The sequence below is a fragment of the Puma concolor genome, chromosome C1 (genome assembly GCF_028749965.1).
Source record: "Puma concolor isolate L17-30 chromosome C1, mPumCon1.1.hap2, whole genome shotgun sequence".
Classification (NCBI taxonomy): domain Eukaryota; kingdom Metazoa; phylum Chordata; class Mammalia; order Carnivora; family Felidae; genus Puma; species Puma concolor.
Window position 1 is genome coordinate 53,485,713 of NC_141674.1, and position 18,847 is coordinate 53,504,559.

At 42.5% G+C, this 18,847-nt stretch overlaps 1 protein-coding gene and 1 long non-coding RNA gene across 3 annotated transcripts in view; both read left to right on the forward strand.

Moving 5' to 3' along the window:
• Positions 1-18,847, forward strand: part of CACHD1 (cache domain containing 1) — a 212,150-nt gene that overhangs the window by 181,453 nt on the left and 11,850 nt on the right. For both annotated transcript variants that reach the window (XM_086717196.1, XM_086717197.1), the window contains 11 exons: positions 2,974-3,116; positions 3,799-3,980; positions 4,457-4,567; positions 10,009-10,131; positions 11,522-11,621; positions 11,714-11,830; positions 14,164-14,324; positions 14,675-14,761; positions 15,578-15,694; positions 17,130-17,281; positions 18,605-18,766. In XM_086717196.1, the coding sequence (XP_086573322.1) occupies positions 2,974-3,116; positions 3,799-3,980; positions 4,457-4,567; positions 10,009-10,131; positions 11,522-11,621; positions 11,714-11,830; positions 14,164-14,324; positions 14,675-14,761; positions 15,578-15,694; positions 17,130-17,281; positions 18,605-18,766 (1,455 nt within the window). The remainder of the gene's footprint in view (positions 1-2,973; positions 3,117-3,798; positions 3,981-4,456; positions 4,568-10,008; positions 10,132-11,521; positions 11,622-11,713; positions 11,831-14,163; positions 14,325-14,674; positions 14,762-15,577; positions 15,695-17,129; positions 17,282-18,604; positions 18,767-18,847) is intronic.
• On the forward strand, positions 4,576-7,166 carry LOC147578075 (uncharacterized). Its single transcript, XR_015254758.1, has 2 exons — positions 4,576-5,568; positions 5,658-7,166. It is a non-coding gene; the product is annotated as an uncharacterized LOC147578075 (long non-coding RNA).

An 18,847-nucleotide genomic window follows, 5' to 3' on the forward strand; every position in this document is an offset into this window, starting at 1 on the left:
TATGAGGCCTTGCCTTGGGTCCGGTTCTCCAGCAGATGAGGATTTGTGTGTTGGTGATTTATTAAGGATGGGCTCTAAGAAGAAACTAGGGAAGAAGTGAGGGGAAACAGGATAGCGAAGGAGGAGAAAGCAAGCAAGAGTTGGATTTTCGGTGAAGTCCCAGCCTCAGCCTAATCCCGTAGCGGGGCTTTGGAGTGTAAATTACACTGCAGAGTTTGCCCAGACAGGAGAGGGAGCTGGACTTTCATATTCCTTTGTATCTTTCAGCTTTCTGCTAATGCTAGGCGGAGAGGTTTTTGTAGCCCAAAGGCAGTCCGTCAGATAGTCACCAGTCTGGTCCATTAGAGGCCAACCCAAAGATATGGAGACAAGGAGATAGAGGGCTACAGGGTAAGACGTGGAGAAATAGTAAGTGGGATTCGAGGGTAGCACGCCCATATATCTACATAGCATACCTGTATCTATCGCGGGCCCCTGTCTCCAAAAGAGCGTAGGAAATAGGCAGATAATTCAAAGGAAGCAATTAGCTCCTGTAGATGAGGACATGTGGATTTATCAGAATTCAAAATTTTCCCAAGCTCCCTCAGAAAGTAGCAAGGCTGAAATGTGACTCCCGCTCCTTCTGTGCCATGGTGCCACCTTTTATTGCATGCCACCATGTGCCAGGCACATACTGGACATTCATGCAGGACTCCTAGTACTGCGAAACAAGCACTCTCTTCTTCACTGTTGGAAATTGTTTGGATTCAGAAAGGTGACTAAGGCTCCTTAGACAACTGGCAAATCCCTATCGATGATAGGGATTTTGAGGCAAAGTGTTAAATATATGTCAGAACCCCCATCAAGAGGGCCTCTCGGTACACAAAGAGGACTTTTTTAAGTTTTCTCTCTCAATCTGCATTTCTCCCTCAAAGTGCGTCAGCCTTTGCGCAAATGCCCAGTCTCTGTCACTACAAGAAAGGCCCACTTTCAGTGTCTCTCCTTTGGCCCTACTCTTTTGTCCCTGAAGCATTTTGGTGTTTTTTATATTATTGTATAATTCTTATTTTGTTGTTTTTCTTTTTTAAAAAAATTTCTGGTCTCTCCAACCGGCTCCTAAGTTCTTTGAGTTCGAGGACAGTCCTCCCTCTCTGGCGCATCTGTGCCCGGAAGACCTCATGAGCATATGCACATGAATCCACAGCACACTGCTAGGCAGACTTACCTTTTTAAGCTTTTGTTTTCTTCTCCTCGATAGGAATATAACACTAATCTCCCAGGCTATGCCATGGTGGTATCATGAGAATTAGCATTACTGGAAGCAGTATCTTTTGATATTAGCAGACTACATAATTCTGACCTGTCCTACTGAGGATAACCGAAAATGGATAGCAACTTGAGGGGGAAAAAAAATCTTCCTGAAAAGTATCAAAGAACTAACATGGTAGCTAGAAATTGGATCCAAGTCTAGAAGAAAAGAAGAACCCAGAGAAGGAGGCCACTGTTAAAGCCACATTTGCAATGCACCTATTTACCAATCCAGGAGAAACAACTGTGAAATTAAGCTGTGCTTTGGGGGGGGTGCCTGGGTGTCTTAGTCAGTTAAGCATCTGACTTCGGTGCAGGTCATGATCTCACAGTTTGTGAGTTCAAACCCTGCATCAGGCTGTGTGCTGACAGCTCAGAGCCTGGAGCCTGCTTCAGATTCTGTGTCTCCCCCTCTCTCTCTCTCTGCCCCTCCTCTGTTACCCTCCATCTTTAGGGTAAGTGTGAATTGAAACTAAAGAAGCCCTTGACTTGATTCCTACCATCTGAGTGGTCTAAGGAAACTCACACATTAACTAGTCATGGACTAGTTGAATGTTGAATATCAAAGCCCCATAGTGCAGCTCTTAGACTGGTACCCTGTCATCTTATTGAGAACTGTCTCCATCTACCCACCCTGCCTCATCTTGGGGTGTGGCACCTGGCAGAATCAAACAACAGTCCTCTCTGTAGGAAGGACTCCCTCATCCTGTTAGGATTCAACTCTTTCCAGAAATTTATTTTTAAATGCCATGTCCTGCACAGTCAGAGGTAGCCAGGCCATAAGGAAACAAGATACCATGAGTGAGAACTAACAAAAAGAATGGAAAATGACCTACAGATTTGAGATTGGACACATGACTGGTGCTTTCCTAAAGAGTCTAAAAATGTAAAATTGAAGTAAGAAATTTCACAGAAACGTCGGTTTTTGTTTCATAATGTAATTCACTGTGAGGATTTGGGGCTTAAATAGATCAAACTGGGTTTTCCTCTTAGGACCAACAATTAAATCATACCTACAGTAACCAGTCTATAAACTTTTGTTTATGCCAAGTTTGGCTATCCCTGTCTATGCGAAGAATTTTTTTATTTGATTTTTTGCATTGACTCCACAATTCCATTTTTCCTTCCTTTGAAATATTGGTACCAATATGGACAGTCGTAGTTAACACAAGGCATTTGTGACGTGCTCTGGCACCATTCTACAAGCTTTACATTTATCAACTCATTTGCTTTACACAAATTCACTGATGTATTAGTGCTATAATTGCCTACTTTGCAGATGACAAAAGCATCACATACATTACAACTTACCCACCATCACGTGGCCAGGAAATGGTCGAGCTGAGACTCAACCTAGTCTGGCTCCATGTGCTATGCTGTTCCTTAATCCTAGTAAGTGTGAGATACTATGTGTAGACTTAAAAGATTTTGAGCATTTGCATTTTAGGCACTTGTATCTATTTGTACGTGTATCTCTTATGGTTCACTCATGACTATAAACTCCCTGAGGGGAGAGAATGAGGGCTTTTTCCTTCTAAGCTCCTAGTGTTGAGTTCTTTGCTCTCCCTGTGGAAGACTTGAGGCCACCATAGCTAACAGATTGGCAGAGCCTTAGCGATGCTTTTGTTTGGGCCTGAGATGAAGTCTCCGTGTTCTCAGGCCTGGCTTTGTTTGCTTCTCTTTCAGAAAGTCCAACTGTCATGCTGTCTGCTGGCAGCTTTTCCTCCCCATACGAACACCTCAGCCAGCCAGAGACAAAGCGAATGGTGGAACACTACACGGCCTATCTCAGTGACAACACCCGCCTCATTGCTAACCCAGGGCTCAAAGTGAGTGCTGGCCTGGGGCCCCACTTCTGCCGTACCCCCTCCACAGGCCTGAGAGGGGGCACTGTCAGTGAACCTTTGAAGTGGGAAGCCCAGCTCTGGATCTGTGCCTCTCAGCTGGAGAGCCAGAAAGACAGCGTGTGGCCCCCGGGAGGCTGGTCGGCGATGACCCTACCGAGGGATTAAGAAGCCCTGTGGGCCAGATGAAGAATCTCTTTCAGGCCTTAGATGCGCTAGGAGTTTTCTAGGTAGGGGGGTGTGACTTAGAGATCAGTGGAACTTTCCCAGCCCCATTTTTCCCAGGGGAAAGAAGTAAAGTGCCCCTATGGTCTGTTGAGATAAACATGACGAAGTTTAAAGAGGAGAGATTTAGCTGGGATGTGCGTGTGCGTGCATGTGTGTGTGTGTGTGTGTGTGTTTGATGCTTCACTATAGGATCTTTCTTCTTAAATGCAGAAAGCCTCACTAGGATGAACAATCGAGTAAATCACACATCCACTGACTATGTTTCAGGGAGCTTTTGTTTTCACCAAGTTTGGCTGTATCCATCTGCTGTGGAAAGATTTTTAAGAAGTAATTGGGCTTGGCTTCTCTGCAAGAGAGCTTTAGGAAGCCCTGCCAGCAGCCCACTCTCTTTTCATGTGAGTCTTAAAGGATCCCTGCCATGTCTTCCTTTGTTTCCCAGTTCTCTGTCAGGAATGAAGTAATGGCCACCAGCCACGTCACAGATGAATGGATGACACAAATGGAAATGAGTAGCCTGAACACGTACATTGTCCGCCGTTACATAGCAACACCCAATGGCGTCCTCAGAATTTATCCTGGTTCCCTCATGGACAAAGCATTTGATCCCACTAGGAGACAATGGTGAGTTTTAGGAGCTTCCATTATCAAAGGTTCCCCCCCAAATCCTGGAGAGACATGATAAGTACATACAATAAAGCAACTTCAGGCAGTCACATTAAAGAAGATACTTTTATGACAGTGAAAACATGTTTTTCAATCTTTTTTTTTTTAATGCAGTATTAACAGATTTGTGGGTTTCCTCTGTCTACAGTGTTTTCATCTCTTATTGAAATTTTGAGACTGAGATGTTTTATACTTGGCCATTTCTATTCCTTTGGGTATTTTGTTTCAGTCTTACCTTGCATGTAATATGCCCATAGTGGGGATATTTAATGTCACTGCACATGATCATGGCATCAAATTATAGCTCGTATATGACCTATGAAAAAATGAACATATATAAATTCAGAAACTTTTTTTTACAAGTTCACTTTTCTTTGAAATTTAGAGAGTTTTTTCATACCCTAAAAATAACACGACTTTGTCTTGTCTGTTAGGTATCTCCATGCGGTGGCTAATCCAGGCTTGATTTCTCTGACTGGCCCTTATTTGGATGTTGGAGGAGCTGGTTATGTAGTAACCATCAGTCACACGATACATTCATCCAGGTAATATTTTAATTAATATTTTAGTCATTTTTTTAAACACCTCAAGAATATTTTGAAAATTTGGAAGTAGAGTAGACAACCAAGGATTAGTGGCAAAAGCATGATCTTTGATGTGAGCAGTCTGCGGTTTGAATATCTTCTCTAGCTGTGTCCTCATGGATTTCCTGAGCTTCCTCCTGTTATCTGTAAAATGGGGATAATACCTACCTCACAAGATCATCATGTGATTGAGTCAATGAAAAGCTCTTAGTCCTATTATGAAGAAGATCCTTTAGAAGAAGAAAAAGATAGAATCCGTAGGGCAGTTTGTAGAAATACCAATCTTAACCAATTGAAGAAATCCCAACAAGAGCCTGACCGTTATTACCAGAGAGCACTTTCCCAAGCAAAGGAGCATGTGTAGTGAAGGAAAAAAAAAGTATCAAGACCCCAATTTTATTACCTCTTTTATTTTGGTCTAACTTCTTAGAATTATATAGGAGTTTGTTATTTTTGTTATTGTTACTTTGTCCTTATACTGTCTCTTGAAAAATGAAAAAGCATTTTGAAAACTGACTTTCCAACAATGCTATTAAATGTCAGCATGACTGTAAATACATTCCGGGTGCTTTGTATTTCAGACTTTTGAGGTTTCAGTATTTAAGCGACAAATGTCAGTGAAACATTGGGTAGAAAGGCAGGTCACATACGTTGTTTTAATCCCTTCATTATACAAATAGATGTTTTTCCCTAGCAACCAAGAAAGCCCATATTTTGACTGGTACCTATAATGATGCCTTAAAATTTATGGGAGACAGATTTTTCTTGCTTAACTTTATGCTTTTCGCTGGTGCTCATTATGTATCAAATGATTGACATTCCGGAGAATTCTTCTAACGCAAGTTCATTGGGAGCAAGAATTGGGAAGCAGTACTGTGTTGGAATTTCAATATCATGACCTGTGTCTCCATGGAAAGCAGGGTCCTGCCGCCAGCCAAACAGTGATTGTTTTGCAGGGCATGGTATCTTTTTGGCTCTGCCACATATGAACAAGTAAACACCTATTTAGAACAGAACTTTTCAATGTTTTCCTTAACAGACCATCTGTCAGGCATACCTTACTATTGTCTGAATAACGAGACTTGACATCTCCCATATATTCTAATCAGTTGGGAAAAAGTAAACAAGGTGGCTTGAGGAGACAGGAATCACCTTGGTCTTTGATGACAATGACAGTGGGCCAGCACTGGGCTTCAGATGTTGGGGGTAGGGGTGGCAGGAAGAGAATGACTGCCTGTGTGTGTCTTTCTTGGTATCTGTTCCATCGGACTCCGCCACCTGCTCCTCGTTATGCCATTATCTCTTCTATACAGTATTCTCGTGTGTGTCGGGGGGAGAGGGTGGCCACAGAGAGGTGCAGATTTTAGTGCTCTTTTACATTTGTGTACATGTTTTTGTTGAAATTTGAATGGGTTAAAGAAGCTTCATTTAGCTAATGTATACATATTTATGATGTCAGCCCAAATGAAGCATGATGGAAATATGATGGGATTTCAAGTTAGAAAAGCCTTCAATTCCCTTAATTGGCTACTTTTCACAATGTGCTTAACCTATCCAAGGTTAGTTCTTCGACTTTAACAAGAGTGAAAAGTGGCCATTGAAATCCTGGGTCCTGGCCACCAGTCATTCACTGAGAGTGTATTCCAGGAATGAGTATCTGCTCTTGCTTTGATCAATATGCAGTCCCGTGGACTTGATCATTTGAACATCTTCCTTAGCTGAGCATGCTTTTATGACTTAAAGCTGTGTATTTTTCACTCCGCCTAGTTGAGAACACAGGGCAACTACCACTTCTGGTTCCCAACTAAAGCAACTGTAGCTTTAATGGATGTACTTTGTTCAGGCGATTACCGGTGATTTTGGTCTCATGGGCCAACTTGAGAACCTAACCTCCTCTTAAGATGTGATTCCACTCTGGTAACGTGTATTTGCCATTTACTACTTCTATGACTATAAACGAGTTCCTTTTTGCCTTGGTTCCCTCATCTCTGAAAGAAGGATGGGGTAGCCTGGGTGTCGCAGTTGGTTAAGCATCAGACTCTTGATTTCGGCTCAGGCCATGATCTGGTGGTTGTAAATCAAGTCCCGTTTTGGAACCTGCTTGAGATTCTCTCTCTCCCTGTCTCTCTGCCCGTCCCCTGTTCATGCACACGCATAGTCTCTTGCTCACTCTCGATAAATATATTTTTAAAAAGGTTATTAAGGTTGGGGTGCCTGGGTGACTCAGTTGGTTATGTGTCTGACTCTTGGTTTCTGCTCAGGTCACGATCTCACAATCGTGAGTTCAAGCCCCGCCTCAGGCTCTGCACTGACAGTGTGGAGCCTGCTTGGGATTCTCTGCCCTCCCTCTCTCTGCCCCCTTTCCCACTCACACTGTATCTCTCTCTTTCAAAATAAATAAACTTAAAAAAAAAAAAGATTTAAAAATAACAAAAATAAAAAGGATATTAAGGCCTATCTCAGATGATTAGGGATTACGTGAAATAATATATGTAAAGCCCTTAGAATGGTGCCTGGCACATGGTAAGGCCTCAATAAATGTTAAATACTTGTAATATTACTATATTCCATGAGTTCTCAAAGCCTCATTTATGAAACGGGTGATGATGCCAGGGTTGAACTGATATAATGAGAAATTACAGTTATGATGACTGTGAACTGTCTAGCACTGCACTTGACCATGGGCAGTCCCAAATAAATGACAGTTACTATTAATGTCCTATTCCAGCTTTAAACTTCTGGCATTTTAATAGGTCAGAAAAGAGAATTTAAGCTAGTATTCAACTAGCCAGGAAGCAATCTCCTTCAGCCTTGGTTTTCAGAACTGGTTTGGCTGATAATTTGGGGAGGGGTTTTTCTAACTCAGCGTTCACTCATCGGTTACTCACAGTAAGTGCACTGGGGATTCTTCCATGAGCATTATTAGCGGCCTGAGAATCTACGCGTGCATTCTTTGGAGAATGGTAATGCTAGCAGAGATGATGAAGTATAGTCAGGGATTAAAGGACTGGTCAGGTGAGTCTTTGGCAGTGAAAATCTCCTGGAAGTGCTGCAAACAGCATGGTCCTTTGAACCTTGAAATGTAGGCTTGGTCTGATTTTTCTATGGCATTCTTTATGTGTTGCTATGGTAACTGTACAGTTTTGAAATGCAGGTAAAAATATGAATACCAGACTTACATGGGCAACGTGCTTGCTTGTCCTTCAGCATGTTGATCATATCGGAGCCGATGGTAATCATATAGGGGAAGTTTAGGAACAAAATCAACTTGTCCTGAAAAACCTGAGTTGTATTTTTCACTGAGTCAGCTATAGTATTGTAGAACGAACCAGAATCGCATACTGGTCTCTGTGTCATAAGTAAAAGGTGGTCAATCTTTTTCAGTCTTTAAGCCATTCTAAGCTTAATTTTTTCACTTATAGAATGGGAGCTGTAATTCCTTTCCGATGATGTCACAGGAAATGGAGTACATCATGTGAAATTGCTTGGAAACTCTTGAATGTACTGCATCTCTAAGGAGGCAGTATTAACACACCGGTTAGGAGTGTGTGCTCTGAAGTTGAGGACACTGAGCTTCCATTCTTGCTTCCACTAGTTATTTGCTGTGTGACTTTGGCCAAATACTTTGTTTCCAAGCTTCAGTTCTCTGGAAATGATAATGCCTCATAAAGTTTTTGTGAGAAATAATTGAAATGATGTATTGAAACGCCCACCAGAGTGCCTATCAGTTCTGACCACTCAGTAAATATTATCATAATGGTACCTATGGTTTGGATCCCTCACTCTCTCCTGGAAAAGTAAGAGAGGCTTAAACTTCTTTTGACTGATACTTCAAAACATGATTTGCTACAAAACATAAATCCTGTGTAAGGCAACTGAGTCTTGGATTTCTCCCGTGGTAGAATTTAAGTTACTTCGGTAACAATACTCCAGGCTCTTACTGAGGCAGTAGCCTCTCAAATAATCGCACAGCATGGCCCTCCTCCATCTCATGCCAAACACAGTTTTGACAGCAAAGCTTTGACAAATTTCACTGTCCCTTTTGCTAGTGGTTTTTTCGGGAGAGAGTTGGAGGTTATATAAGTTAGTATCAATGTTGACAGTAACCAGAAGGGGGACAGTTGCCTACATAGCAAAGCTGATTTCACTCCCAGGTTTTGATTTTCCAAAAGGTGATTTTACTTTGGGAATTTTCTTCTGAGCTTTCCATTTAAAATTTCTAAGATTTTTGTCAATAACAACACCATTTTTCTTTTATAAAGACATCAGTGTTTGGGTGGATGGGTGGATGATGGTAATGATGGGCACCTGTAATGTCCCAAGTTGGGTAAACCCAATTCCCAGCCACAAAGGTCCCGGAGCTCATTGGCCAAGTAACCCAAACCCCTCCAACTGCCCATGATCACAGATTAGAAAGAACCTAGGCTTCAAGTGAGAAGTCCATGCTTCTTCTATAGCTAGCATTTGTCTGGAAGAATAGTAAGTTCACTCTCTGTCCAGGCCTGAGCTTTAAGCCCTGATGGGTTTTCTTTTGAGTAACTTCTTTTTATTGGGTATTTTGGATAGGTCGGGCAGCTTGCTAAGCATTGTAAACACTGTCTCATTTAAGCCTTTGCAAGGTAGGTAAGACTATCCCCATTTTCACATAAGAAAACTGGGTCTTGGAAAGGTTAAAGTAGCCTCCCAGGAACCACAGAGATGGGAACCAAGAGGGCCAGGATTTGACTCCAGATCTGCTTGATTCCAGAGCTAAAAAGTTAGCAAGCACCATATAGTACCCAACTTTATCCTCTTGGGTGCTCCTCTTTCTGAGAGTAGCATTTTAGACTGGAGAAGGAGCGGGCCTGTGAACCAAGTGAGTTTTGTTCTAGAATCCAAGCTATGTTTGGAATAGAGCCAAACTTAGTGTTCTAGAAAGAAAATGAGGCGTAGTTTTGTCTGACCTTACACTAGTCAGTTAACTTTCATGAGATCTCACTTTCCTTATCTATGAAATGAGGGAAATAATTAAAGGGATCACTCAGGTTCCTTGTTGGGAGGAACTATGGTAGTCATGCTGCCAACCTCCCACCTGATGCCTCTTCCTGCCAGCCCCATATTCTTGCCAAAGAATAGTCCAGTCACTGTCTGAACATCTAAAGCCAGGGCTAGCCATGTTCCATAGCTGCCTGGGTTTGGGGCTCATCTTATTAGAAAGTTATACCTTTATCCTTAAGTTTTCTCCTATCAAATCTCCATTACGCTAAATCAGCCATTTAGTTGATCATTTTTATAGGGATGAAAAATGTGGCAGGATAGGGGGCATATGTTTCTAATATCATACAACGTCCTCGTGATGGAACATAGCTTTCCTTTAAATAAGATATGTGCCTCTTGTTCTCACTGATCTTCTTCACGTGAAGTACCCAGCTGTCTTCCGGGCACACCGTGGCTGTGATGGGGATTGACTTCACGCTTAGATACTTCTACAAGGTTCTGATGGACTTACTGCCAGTCTGTAACCAAGATGGTGGCAACAAAATAAGGTAAGCCCTTCGGGAACACCATTTCCTGTTTAGCCGCAAAGTACAAAGACAGTGCTGTCAGACATCTCTAGTTGAATGGCAACCACATTGTCATGGTCAAGACCAGAAATGGAGTCCGTCGCCTGGGTGTTCTATTAAGAAGGTTTTTGTTCTTTTTGTTTTCTAAGATGCATGCCATTTAGGATTTAGACAAACAGATTCATCTCATAACAAGGAGAAAGACCGTGGCACAGAATTCCCTGAAAGCTCTTGTTTCTCTCAGAGTCCGTAATTAAAGGTTTCCCATATCTTGGGTGCTAGAAAGACCAGAGGGTACTTTTGATGTTAACTTAGTTATTAAGCCAAAGTCTTTGTGGGGATTTCAGACACTTAGACTTTTCCCTTTTACATTTCCCCGGAAAGAGGCTCGTGGAACTAAAGAAAGCCTTCACCTCCTAATTTCAAAAGAACATGTCTCATCAAAGCAAGGGTATTCCCTTGATTTAATGCAGGCCACTTTTAAAAATAGCTTTCTTATTTCACTCTCATGGTCCATGCTTCACATCACTGCTAAATTTCACATTGGCCCTTAATGAGGAATGAGGAATGTTGTAATAGCAAACTGTTACAACAAATGCAGAGTAAAATAGGGCAGCACATAGCCTTGATTAGAGCAATTCCAGCTTTGCTTATTTAGTGTTTCCATCAAATATATTTTTTGTATGTCCCTGCAGGTTGTATTTTATGTATATTTAACATGAAAAGAAGAAGTCGTATGGTTTGCTTAAACGTTGTGCCTCTAAATAGCCAAGGCCACTTCCTTCAGAGTCTCTCTCCTCTGAAGAAAGAATAAACTTGCCCCTTACATATCCTTGCAAAAGATTTTTCAGTCCGTCTTTGGCTAAGTGGACACATTCCGTCTGAACTATGTAGGTGGCCTCAGAGTCAGGTGTAACTTTCTTACCATAAACTGTATACCAGATAACCTACCACCTCAAGAATAATGTATCTCTTGGGGCGCCTGGGTGGCTCAGTTGGTTAAGTACCCAACTTCGGCTCAGGTCATGATCTCACGGTTCGTGGGCTCGAGCCCCACATCAGGCTCTGCGCTGCTGATGGTGCCGAGCCTCTTGAGATTCTCCCTCTCTGTCTTTCTCTGCCCCTGTCCCGCTTGCTCGCTCTCAAATTAATAAATAAACTTAAAAAAGAAGAAGAAGAACGGATCTATCTACCTGTTTGCCAGCCTGCCTTCAGTGAATTTTCTCAGGGACCATTTACTGAGATTCAGTGAATTTGTCTCAGGGACTATTCACTGAGATAAATGCAATTTGTTTCAAGGCTAGCAAGATAAATGCTGACAGTATAGAAAAACCACTCATATTACTGAAGGATGTCCCGTGTTTTGACACAGGTGCTTCATAATGGAGGACCGGGGTTATCTGGTGGCACATCCAACCCTCATTGACCCCAAAGGACATGCACCTGTGGAACAACAGCATATTACCCACAAGGTACTTGTTGCAAAGCCAATAGCACAGTGCGCCCACAGCCTATGCCTCATTAATTATGTGGCCTATGTTTTCTGTCCACTTGGCCTTGTTAGGAGCCCTTGGTAGCAAACGATATCCTGAACCACCCCAACTTTGTAAAGAAAAACCTGTGCAACAGCTTCAGTGACCGAACAGTCCAAAGGTTTTATAAATTCAACACTAGCCTTGTGGTAAGTGGATCCTTACGTTCTCACATCTCATCCCACTGTGGAATATGAAATGAAATAATAGTTAATATCTGAACGGTATTCCTGGCTCTTTCATTGCCTGAGAATTATAGAATGAGAGGACAGGACTTTAGTCCAGCTCACCAGCCTGACCATTGTGGGCTATAAAGCCCAGAGTGGAGCAGTGAATGTTTTAAGGTCTCACACTTGGTATTTTGTTTTGGTTTTGTTTGTTTAAAGACTCACCCAGTCGAAACCCTTTGAAATGTCTGCTGAAGTCCTTTCCCACAGTCTTATGTAAATATGCGTGGTGCCCTGTGTTCCCCTCTTCCTGTCTTCTAGAGATCATGCAGCCTCCTTAAATTCCTAAGGCCAAATTAGGTCATTTCTTGGTCATCCACCCAGTTACATGGGAGCTTTCATGTAGATCATTCAAAAATAATTTCTTTTTTTGTAGCTTAGAATACTCTTAAGTATTTGATTTAACTGCAAACTTACCTAGGTAAGATTAAAGATGTTAAGAAAAAACAAAGATCTTAATATTCTTATTAAATTGTAAATAATCTTAGCTGGGAAACCTCAAATGGGTAATGACAGAACCAATGTTGAAAAAGTTATTCACAAGAAGTAAGCTTTTTACTTAGAATAGTTATGTATATCATTAAATGTATAGTTAAAAATTTTCAAGATGTATTGGTTGATTGAAAATCCTACTCGGGGCACCTGGGGGTGCTCAGTGGTTAAGCATCTGTCTGACTCTTGATTTTGGCTCAGATCACAATCTCATGGTTCACGAGTTCGAGCCCTGCATCAGCCTCCTCACTGACAACATGGAGCCTGCTTGGGATTCTCTCTCTCTGCCCCTCCTACACTCACATGTTCGTTCTCTCTCTCTCTCTCTCTCTCTCTCTCTCTCTCTGCCTCTCACTCTGCCTCTCACTCTGAAATATGTTTTAAAAAAAGAAAATCCTACCCTCAAAAAAAATTGGGTAATAGAAGAGTTTAAAATTGAATACATTAATAGGACAGTATATTCAAAGCAAAAGAAGTCATTATTACTCTCTTTAGACTTCACACCCTTCTGAGGAATACTCTCTTTAAAGCAGATAATGACACACTTGAGTATAATCCAAAGGAAGCTTCTGGGTAAGGTTGTTCTATGAAAATCTGATGTACTCTGTGTCTTCTACCACTTGTATGATGATTTCCTGAGTCTTCGGCAGACAAAGCCAGCATACTCTGGGAGAAATTTTTCAGAAACGCAAATTTTAGTGGAATATGAATTAGGATAATTTCTTAACAGCTCAAGTTATTCCAAAATGGAACCTGGAGCATTTCTGGGTATTAGAGCTATAACGGGATGATAAGCCTATATTATTGCTTATAGAGCAGAGTCGGGCATCTTCCAGGCTCTGGAAAATCCATCCAGACCCCTAAGAATCCATTCAGTGCCACAAGTCTCAGAGGTAGGTTATCCTCACCATGCACATGGAGGGGGACGACTGGCACAGTAACAAGCAAGGGGTTTCATAGTTGGCCTACTACATTGGACACACATGCAAAAAAGAATGAGCATGCTTTACAATGCTGCTTTTGAATCTTTGGTTTTATATGTGGTAGACAAATCTGGCATTTCAAGAAGCTGGCTATCACATTTTCTTGGTAAAGAATGAAGAAAAGGATGCTTGCTTTAGTTATTTAAATATTCTGTTTAGGGGTGCCAGGGTGGCTCGTAGGTTAAGTGCCCAACTCTTGATTTCGGCTCAAGTCATGATCCCATGGTTCGTGAGATGGAGCCCTGCGTCAAGCTCTGTGCTGATGCGGGGGAGCCTACTCGGGATTCTCTCTCACCCTCTCTCTCTGCCCTTCCACTGCTCGGGCTCTCACTCTTGCGCGCTCTCTCTCCCTCTCTCAAAATAAATAAACTAAAAAAAAAAAAAAAGGAAAAAATTATTTTTCCAGTTGTCAGCAGTAACTATATATTTTGTAGCCAGATAAAGTTTTAATAAGGGAAGGGAAGCAAAAATAATATAAAAACAGGGAGGGGGACAAAACACAAGAAACTCTTAAATACAGAGAACAAATAGAGGGTTACTGGAGGGGTTGTGGGAGGGGGGATGGGCTAAATGGGTAAGCGGCATTAAGGAATCTATTCCTGAAATCATTGTTGCACCATATGCTAACTTAGATGTAAATTAAACAATAAATAAATTTTTTTAAAAATTAGGTTTTATTGTACACTGTTTCCAGCAGGTGGTTGAAGGGTTGTTTTCACCATGATAGGGCTGACTCTTTGCATTGTTATCTGTCACTTCTGACCCCTGCATCGTCTCCAGGGAGATTTGACGAACCTTGTGCACGGCAGCCACTGTTCTAAGTACAGACTGGCGAGGATCCCAGGAACCAACGCGTTTGTTGGCATTGTCAACGAAACCTGCGACTCTCTTGCCTTCTGTGCTTGTAGCATGGTCGATCGTCTCTGTCTCAACTGTCACCGGTAAAAATGCCATGGGTCCTATTCTCTGTATACTACACTGTTAAATATCCTCACTGGTGCTAGTCATTTTGAAGTGATACCAGCAAAGTAGAAAGCAGAGGGGCGTGTCATGGAGAAAAGGAAAGGCCGGGTAGCAAAGGCATCAACAGCTGTGTGGTTCGCAGCATCCTTGTCCAAAAGTAATGGATGGAAGCCAATCATAGTGTAAACCTTTGGTCATAACTTCCTTTTAACTCTCCCTTTTAACTAGCTCAGAATTTTTTTTTTTTCAATTTTACTTCTTCTGGTCCATGTACAGCATATAGTTTGTTATTGACCCTCTGCATAGTAATTTTCTTACTGCCTTTCAGAATGGAACAAAATGAATGTGAATGTCCCTGTGAGTGCCCTCTAGAGGTCAATGAGTGCACTGGCAACCTCACCAATGCAGAGAACCGGTAAAATATACATATTACATAAATGTATGTGGCATACACAGATACATGCACCCTGGGAGCCTCATTTATAGATTTGTTTTGGGTTGTGGTATAAGAAGTGATTCATTCTGATGATGTAACTGTTCACTGAGCCAGATTTCAAGCCTTCCAATGAAGTCCTCTTTCAGGTTTAAATTTAAACGCTGTGAAAATGTTCAAAGTATATGTGCTCTGTACATATAAAGTAGGGGACTGTTAACAAGCATTCGCGAAGTGTCTGCCATGTGTCAGATACTTTATGCACATTGAGTCACTTGGTTTTCAAATTAACCTTGTGATAAATCTATAGGTACCTTTTATACACACATGTGCTTACACATAATATGGCATTATTTATATTAGCGACGAGTTTTAAGACGACAGCCAAATAAACTGGGGCAAGTCCCTTCTCTAGAACTTAAATGAAAGAATGCTGTGTATACTGATATACTAGTAAATGTTCATTTAGTCATAGAGAAAATGTCAAAAGGGACCTTCATTAAACTGTTAATAGTGGTTACCTCTGAAAAGTAAGATTTAGAGTGGTGAGTCAGGGGAGGTAACATTCACTTGAATATTTATGATTTTCATTTTATACATATATTGTTTCTATTGTACATAAAGACAAACAAATTGAAGCCCAGAGTGGTTAAGTGACTGACCCAAGGTTACATATAGTTACATATAGGTGGCAAGAATTCAAACCCTGTTCTGTCTGAGGCAGTCGGAGACCAGAGGCATGATGAGTTTAGAACATGAGTGGTATTGGTCCTAACCCCCAGACTTGTTCCTACATAGAAACCCAAGCTGCGAGGTCCACCAGGAACCGGTAACATACACAGCTATTGACCCTGGCCTACAAGATGCCCTTCACCAGTGTGTCAACAGCAGGTGCAGTCAGAGGATGGAAAGTGGGTAAGCATTGCCCATTGCTTGCCTTGGTATCAACACGATCACTGCAGGAGTAGAGTCTAGTAAGGAACAGCGACCTGGAGCCTCATTGAGCTTTGCCAGCTGTTATTTATTACTCTCATTCTTGATGTTTTCTAAATATGTACCAATTTTTCAGACCCAAAATTGATTTCTGTATGCCTTTTATCCACTGGTTGTAATGTTGTCCAGTTTTCACTCTTTATAGCTGCTTGGCATTGGTACCATATATTAGTCACCTCCTCTGTGGATGGGAAAGTTACTCTTTAGATAAAAGGAATGAGAGGGAACATGGCACACAGAAGCCAAGGGCAAGGGGCAGGGGCTTTTGGGTTCCTGAAACAGAACCCAGCTCTATGGGTTATAGCTGATCAGTTCTGCTTTTTTAGAAAGCAGATAGGTTTCATGGTAGCTTTGAGAACCAAAAAACCAACAACTACGTGTCCCCTGCTGCATCTCCCTCCTCTCTAAGATGTTTGGGCTTAGCCATCATGGGAGCAGTGGCTGTGGTGGGCTGTAGGGGTGGGAGTGGGGGTAATCTGTGTATTATAGCTGCCGATTGCCATTTGGTTGTACGGTCAGCGGGTAGAACAGGCAGCCAGTTCTGCTTTTAGTGCATATTTTAGCAAAGGAATGAGAGGGCATCAGATAGATTAATTTGGGATATTAGGCACTAACTCAAAACTAAATTTTTTTAACGTTTATTCATTTTTGAGAGACAGAGAGAGACAGAGTATGAGCAGGGAAGGGGCAGAGAGAGAGAAGGAGACAGAGAATCTGAAGCAGGCTCCAGGCTCTGAGCTGTCAGCACAGAGCCCAACGCAGGGCTCAAACTCACGAACTGCAAAATCGTGACCTGAGCCGAAGTTGGACGCTCAACCAACTGAGCCACCCAGGTGCCCCCAAAACTAAATTTGAGGAACACTGCACACATCCTCTTAGAGAGTCTTAATGCACTTAACATATTAAAAGTTCTGAGAAATTGGCAGGAAAGAAAGCTGTTTAACTTGCCTCATGTTTCCCAAATTGATTTGACCAGGTTTCCTTCCCCCCCCCCCTTTTTTTTAAATGACCCTACCCATGTGGGATGTCAGGCCAAAATCTAATGAACCTTGGGGCCACTTGGTCTTTTGAGATGATTTGGGAATAATCCTCTTCTAATCTGTGATGTGTGGATTTTATGGTGTGATCCACAGAACTGTTTTATTTCTCTCATTTCCATGTTGTTGAGAGACATAAAACAGCTATGTCTTGGCAGATGGTTGCTATTCTTCTTTGTATAAGGAAAGGAAACTAGAGCTCAAGGACTTACGGCACCAGTAAGTAATGGAGCTCCTAAGAGCTGTCTGATGCCCAAGTCCATATGCTGTCCCCTGCCCAGCACAGCTTCCCGGAACACTCAGCATCATCTCTCTGGCAGGGACTGCTTCGGTGTGCTGGATTGTGAATGGTGCATGGTAGACAGCGATGGAAAGACTCACCTGGACAAATCCTACTGTGCACCCCAGAAAGAATGCTTTGGGGGGATCGTGGGAGCCAAAAGTCCTTATGTGGATGACCTGGGAGCAATAGGTATGTTTGTTGGGAACCCAGAATATTTGGATTCTTGAATACGAATTTTTTTTGCCTCTACGCGAGGACAAAAATCTTAAAATGATCCTCTACCCTAGTTTCCCGTTTCCTTCCTTTGCCAGTAGTTTTTTAGTTACAAATCCAAGGCAGATAATTACCTTCAAAGCTGGCTTAGATATTCTATGCAGAGTAAGCAGCCATGTATCCTGCCAAAGTTTACAAGCCTGGAATTCATTCCCATAAAGCTAGTTCTGAGAAATGTCAGGCCTGGTTTCTGCGTGGCTGAACCATGGAGTTTGTTTGAATTTGAGTCCCAGCTGTCGGGAGAACAGGGCCAGCGATGGGTGGAGTGACCACTGCACATTGGTCTCTCCTGCTGCAACGTTGCCTCATGATATTTGCAAGGCAGAAGTTCTGTGGCTACAAGTCAGTACTTCAGGTCCTGGAGTCAGCAGAGGCCAGAGCTATCTAATGGGTAGCTTAGGGTCGGGGACAGGGATACTGGAGGGAAGAAAGTGTCTGGGATCAGGCCCCAAGACCTCAAATATACTTACTACCTGCATACCTCCTCTGAGATTTTCTCGGTATCTTTCTGGAGCTAGTACAAGGTCCCAAAGCTTCCCTGGGAGGTGAGATATTTAAACCCTTATTTATTTATTTATTTTTTTAAACACCTCCCACATTAGCCCGTCTATAGAAGAAAAACTCCTCCTATGTGAGGAAGGATCGTGAGCTCACATATTATTACTGAACCAGCTTAGGACGTAGTTGAAGTGACCTTGTTCTAAAACATCAGTTTATATACCCACCTGCAGTTTCCTACGTGACTGTGCTAATAGTGTTTTAAAGGGAACCTATAAGCTTTGAAGTGTGACCCTGTTTAGGAGTCCTGCAACTGACTCGTTGCCATAAAGGACACCAGGTACAATAAATTTGTGCCAAGAGGCCCACGCTGCCCTCACCTCTGTGCTACATGACTTCTCTTCCAAGAGTAGCCCACACCCCAGGGAGCTAGGCTCTTAGCACTGGGCAGCACATATTTAAGTGATTCTCATCTACTCACTTGTTTTAGTAGTCCTTGCCAAATATGCTCCTGCTCTGCCGAGCAGCCGACATTTAATTTGAGAACCAGGGATTAACAGAAGCCACTCCTCCCACATTCTGGTGGATCTTCTTTGAGGTTTTCAAAACTTAAAGCACCTGCTCTTCTCTTCAACACACCCCACCCCACTCTAGCCCCTCCATCTTACTACCCCCATCCCCACTTCCTACCACACTTGGGAGATCTTGACAAAGGACATCTATTTGTTTGCTTTAATAAAGGTGACGAGGTGGTCACGTTGAACATGATTAAAAGTGCCCCCGTGGGCCCCGTGGCCGGAGGCATCATGGGATGCATCATGGTCCTCGTCCTTGCAGTGTATGCCTACCGCCATCAGATTCATCGCCGGAGTCACCAGCACATGTCTCCTCTTGCTGCCCAAGGTGAGCCCCAAATGAATCCAAAGCTCCTCTGGGAGGCAGCAGCCTCCCTTGTGTCCTTGCAGAGCTGAAAAGACAGTGGCC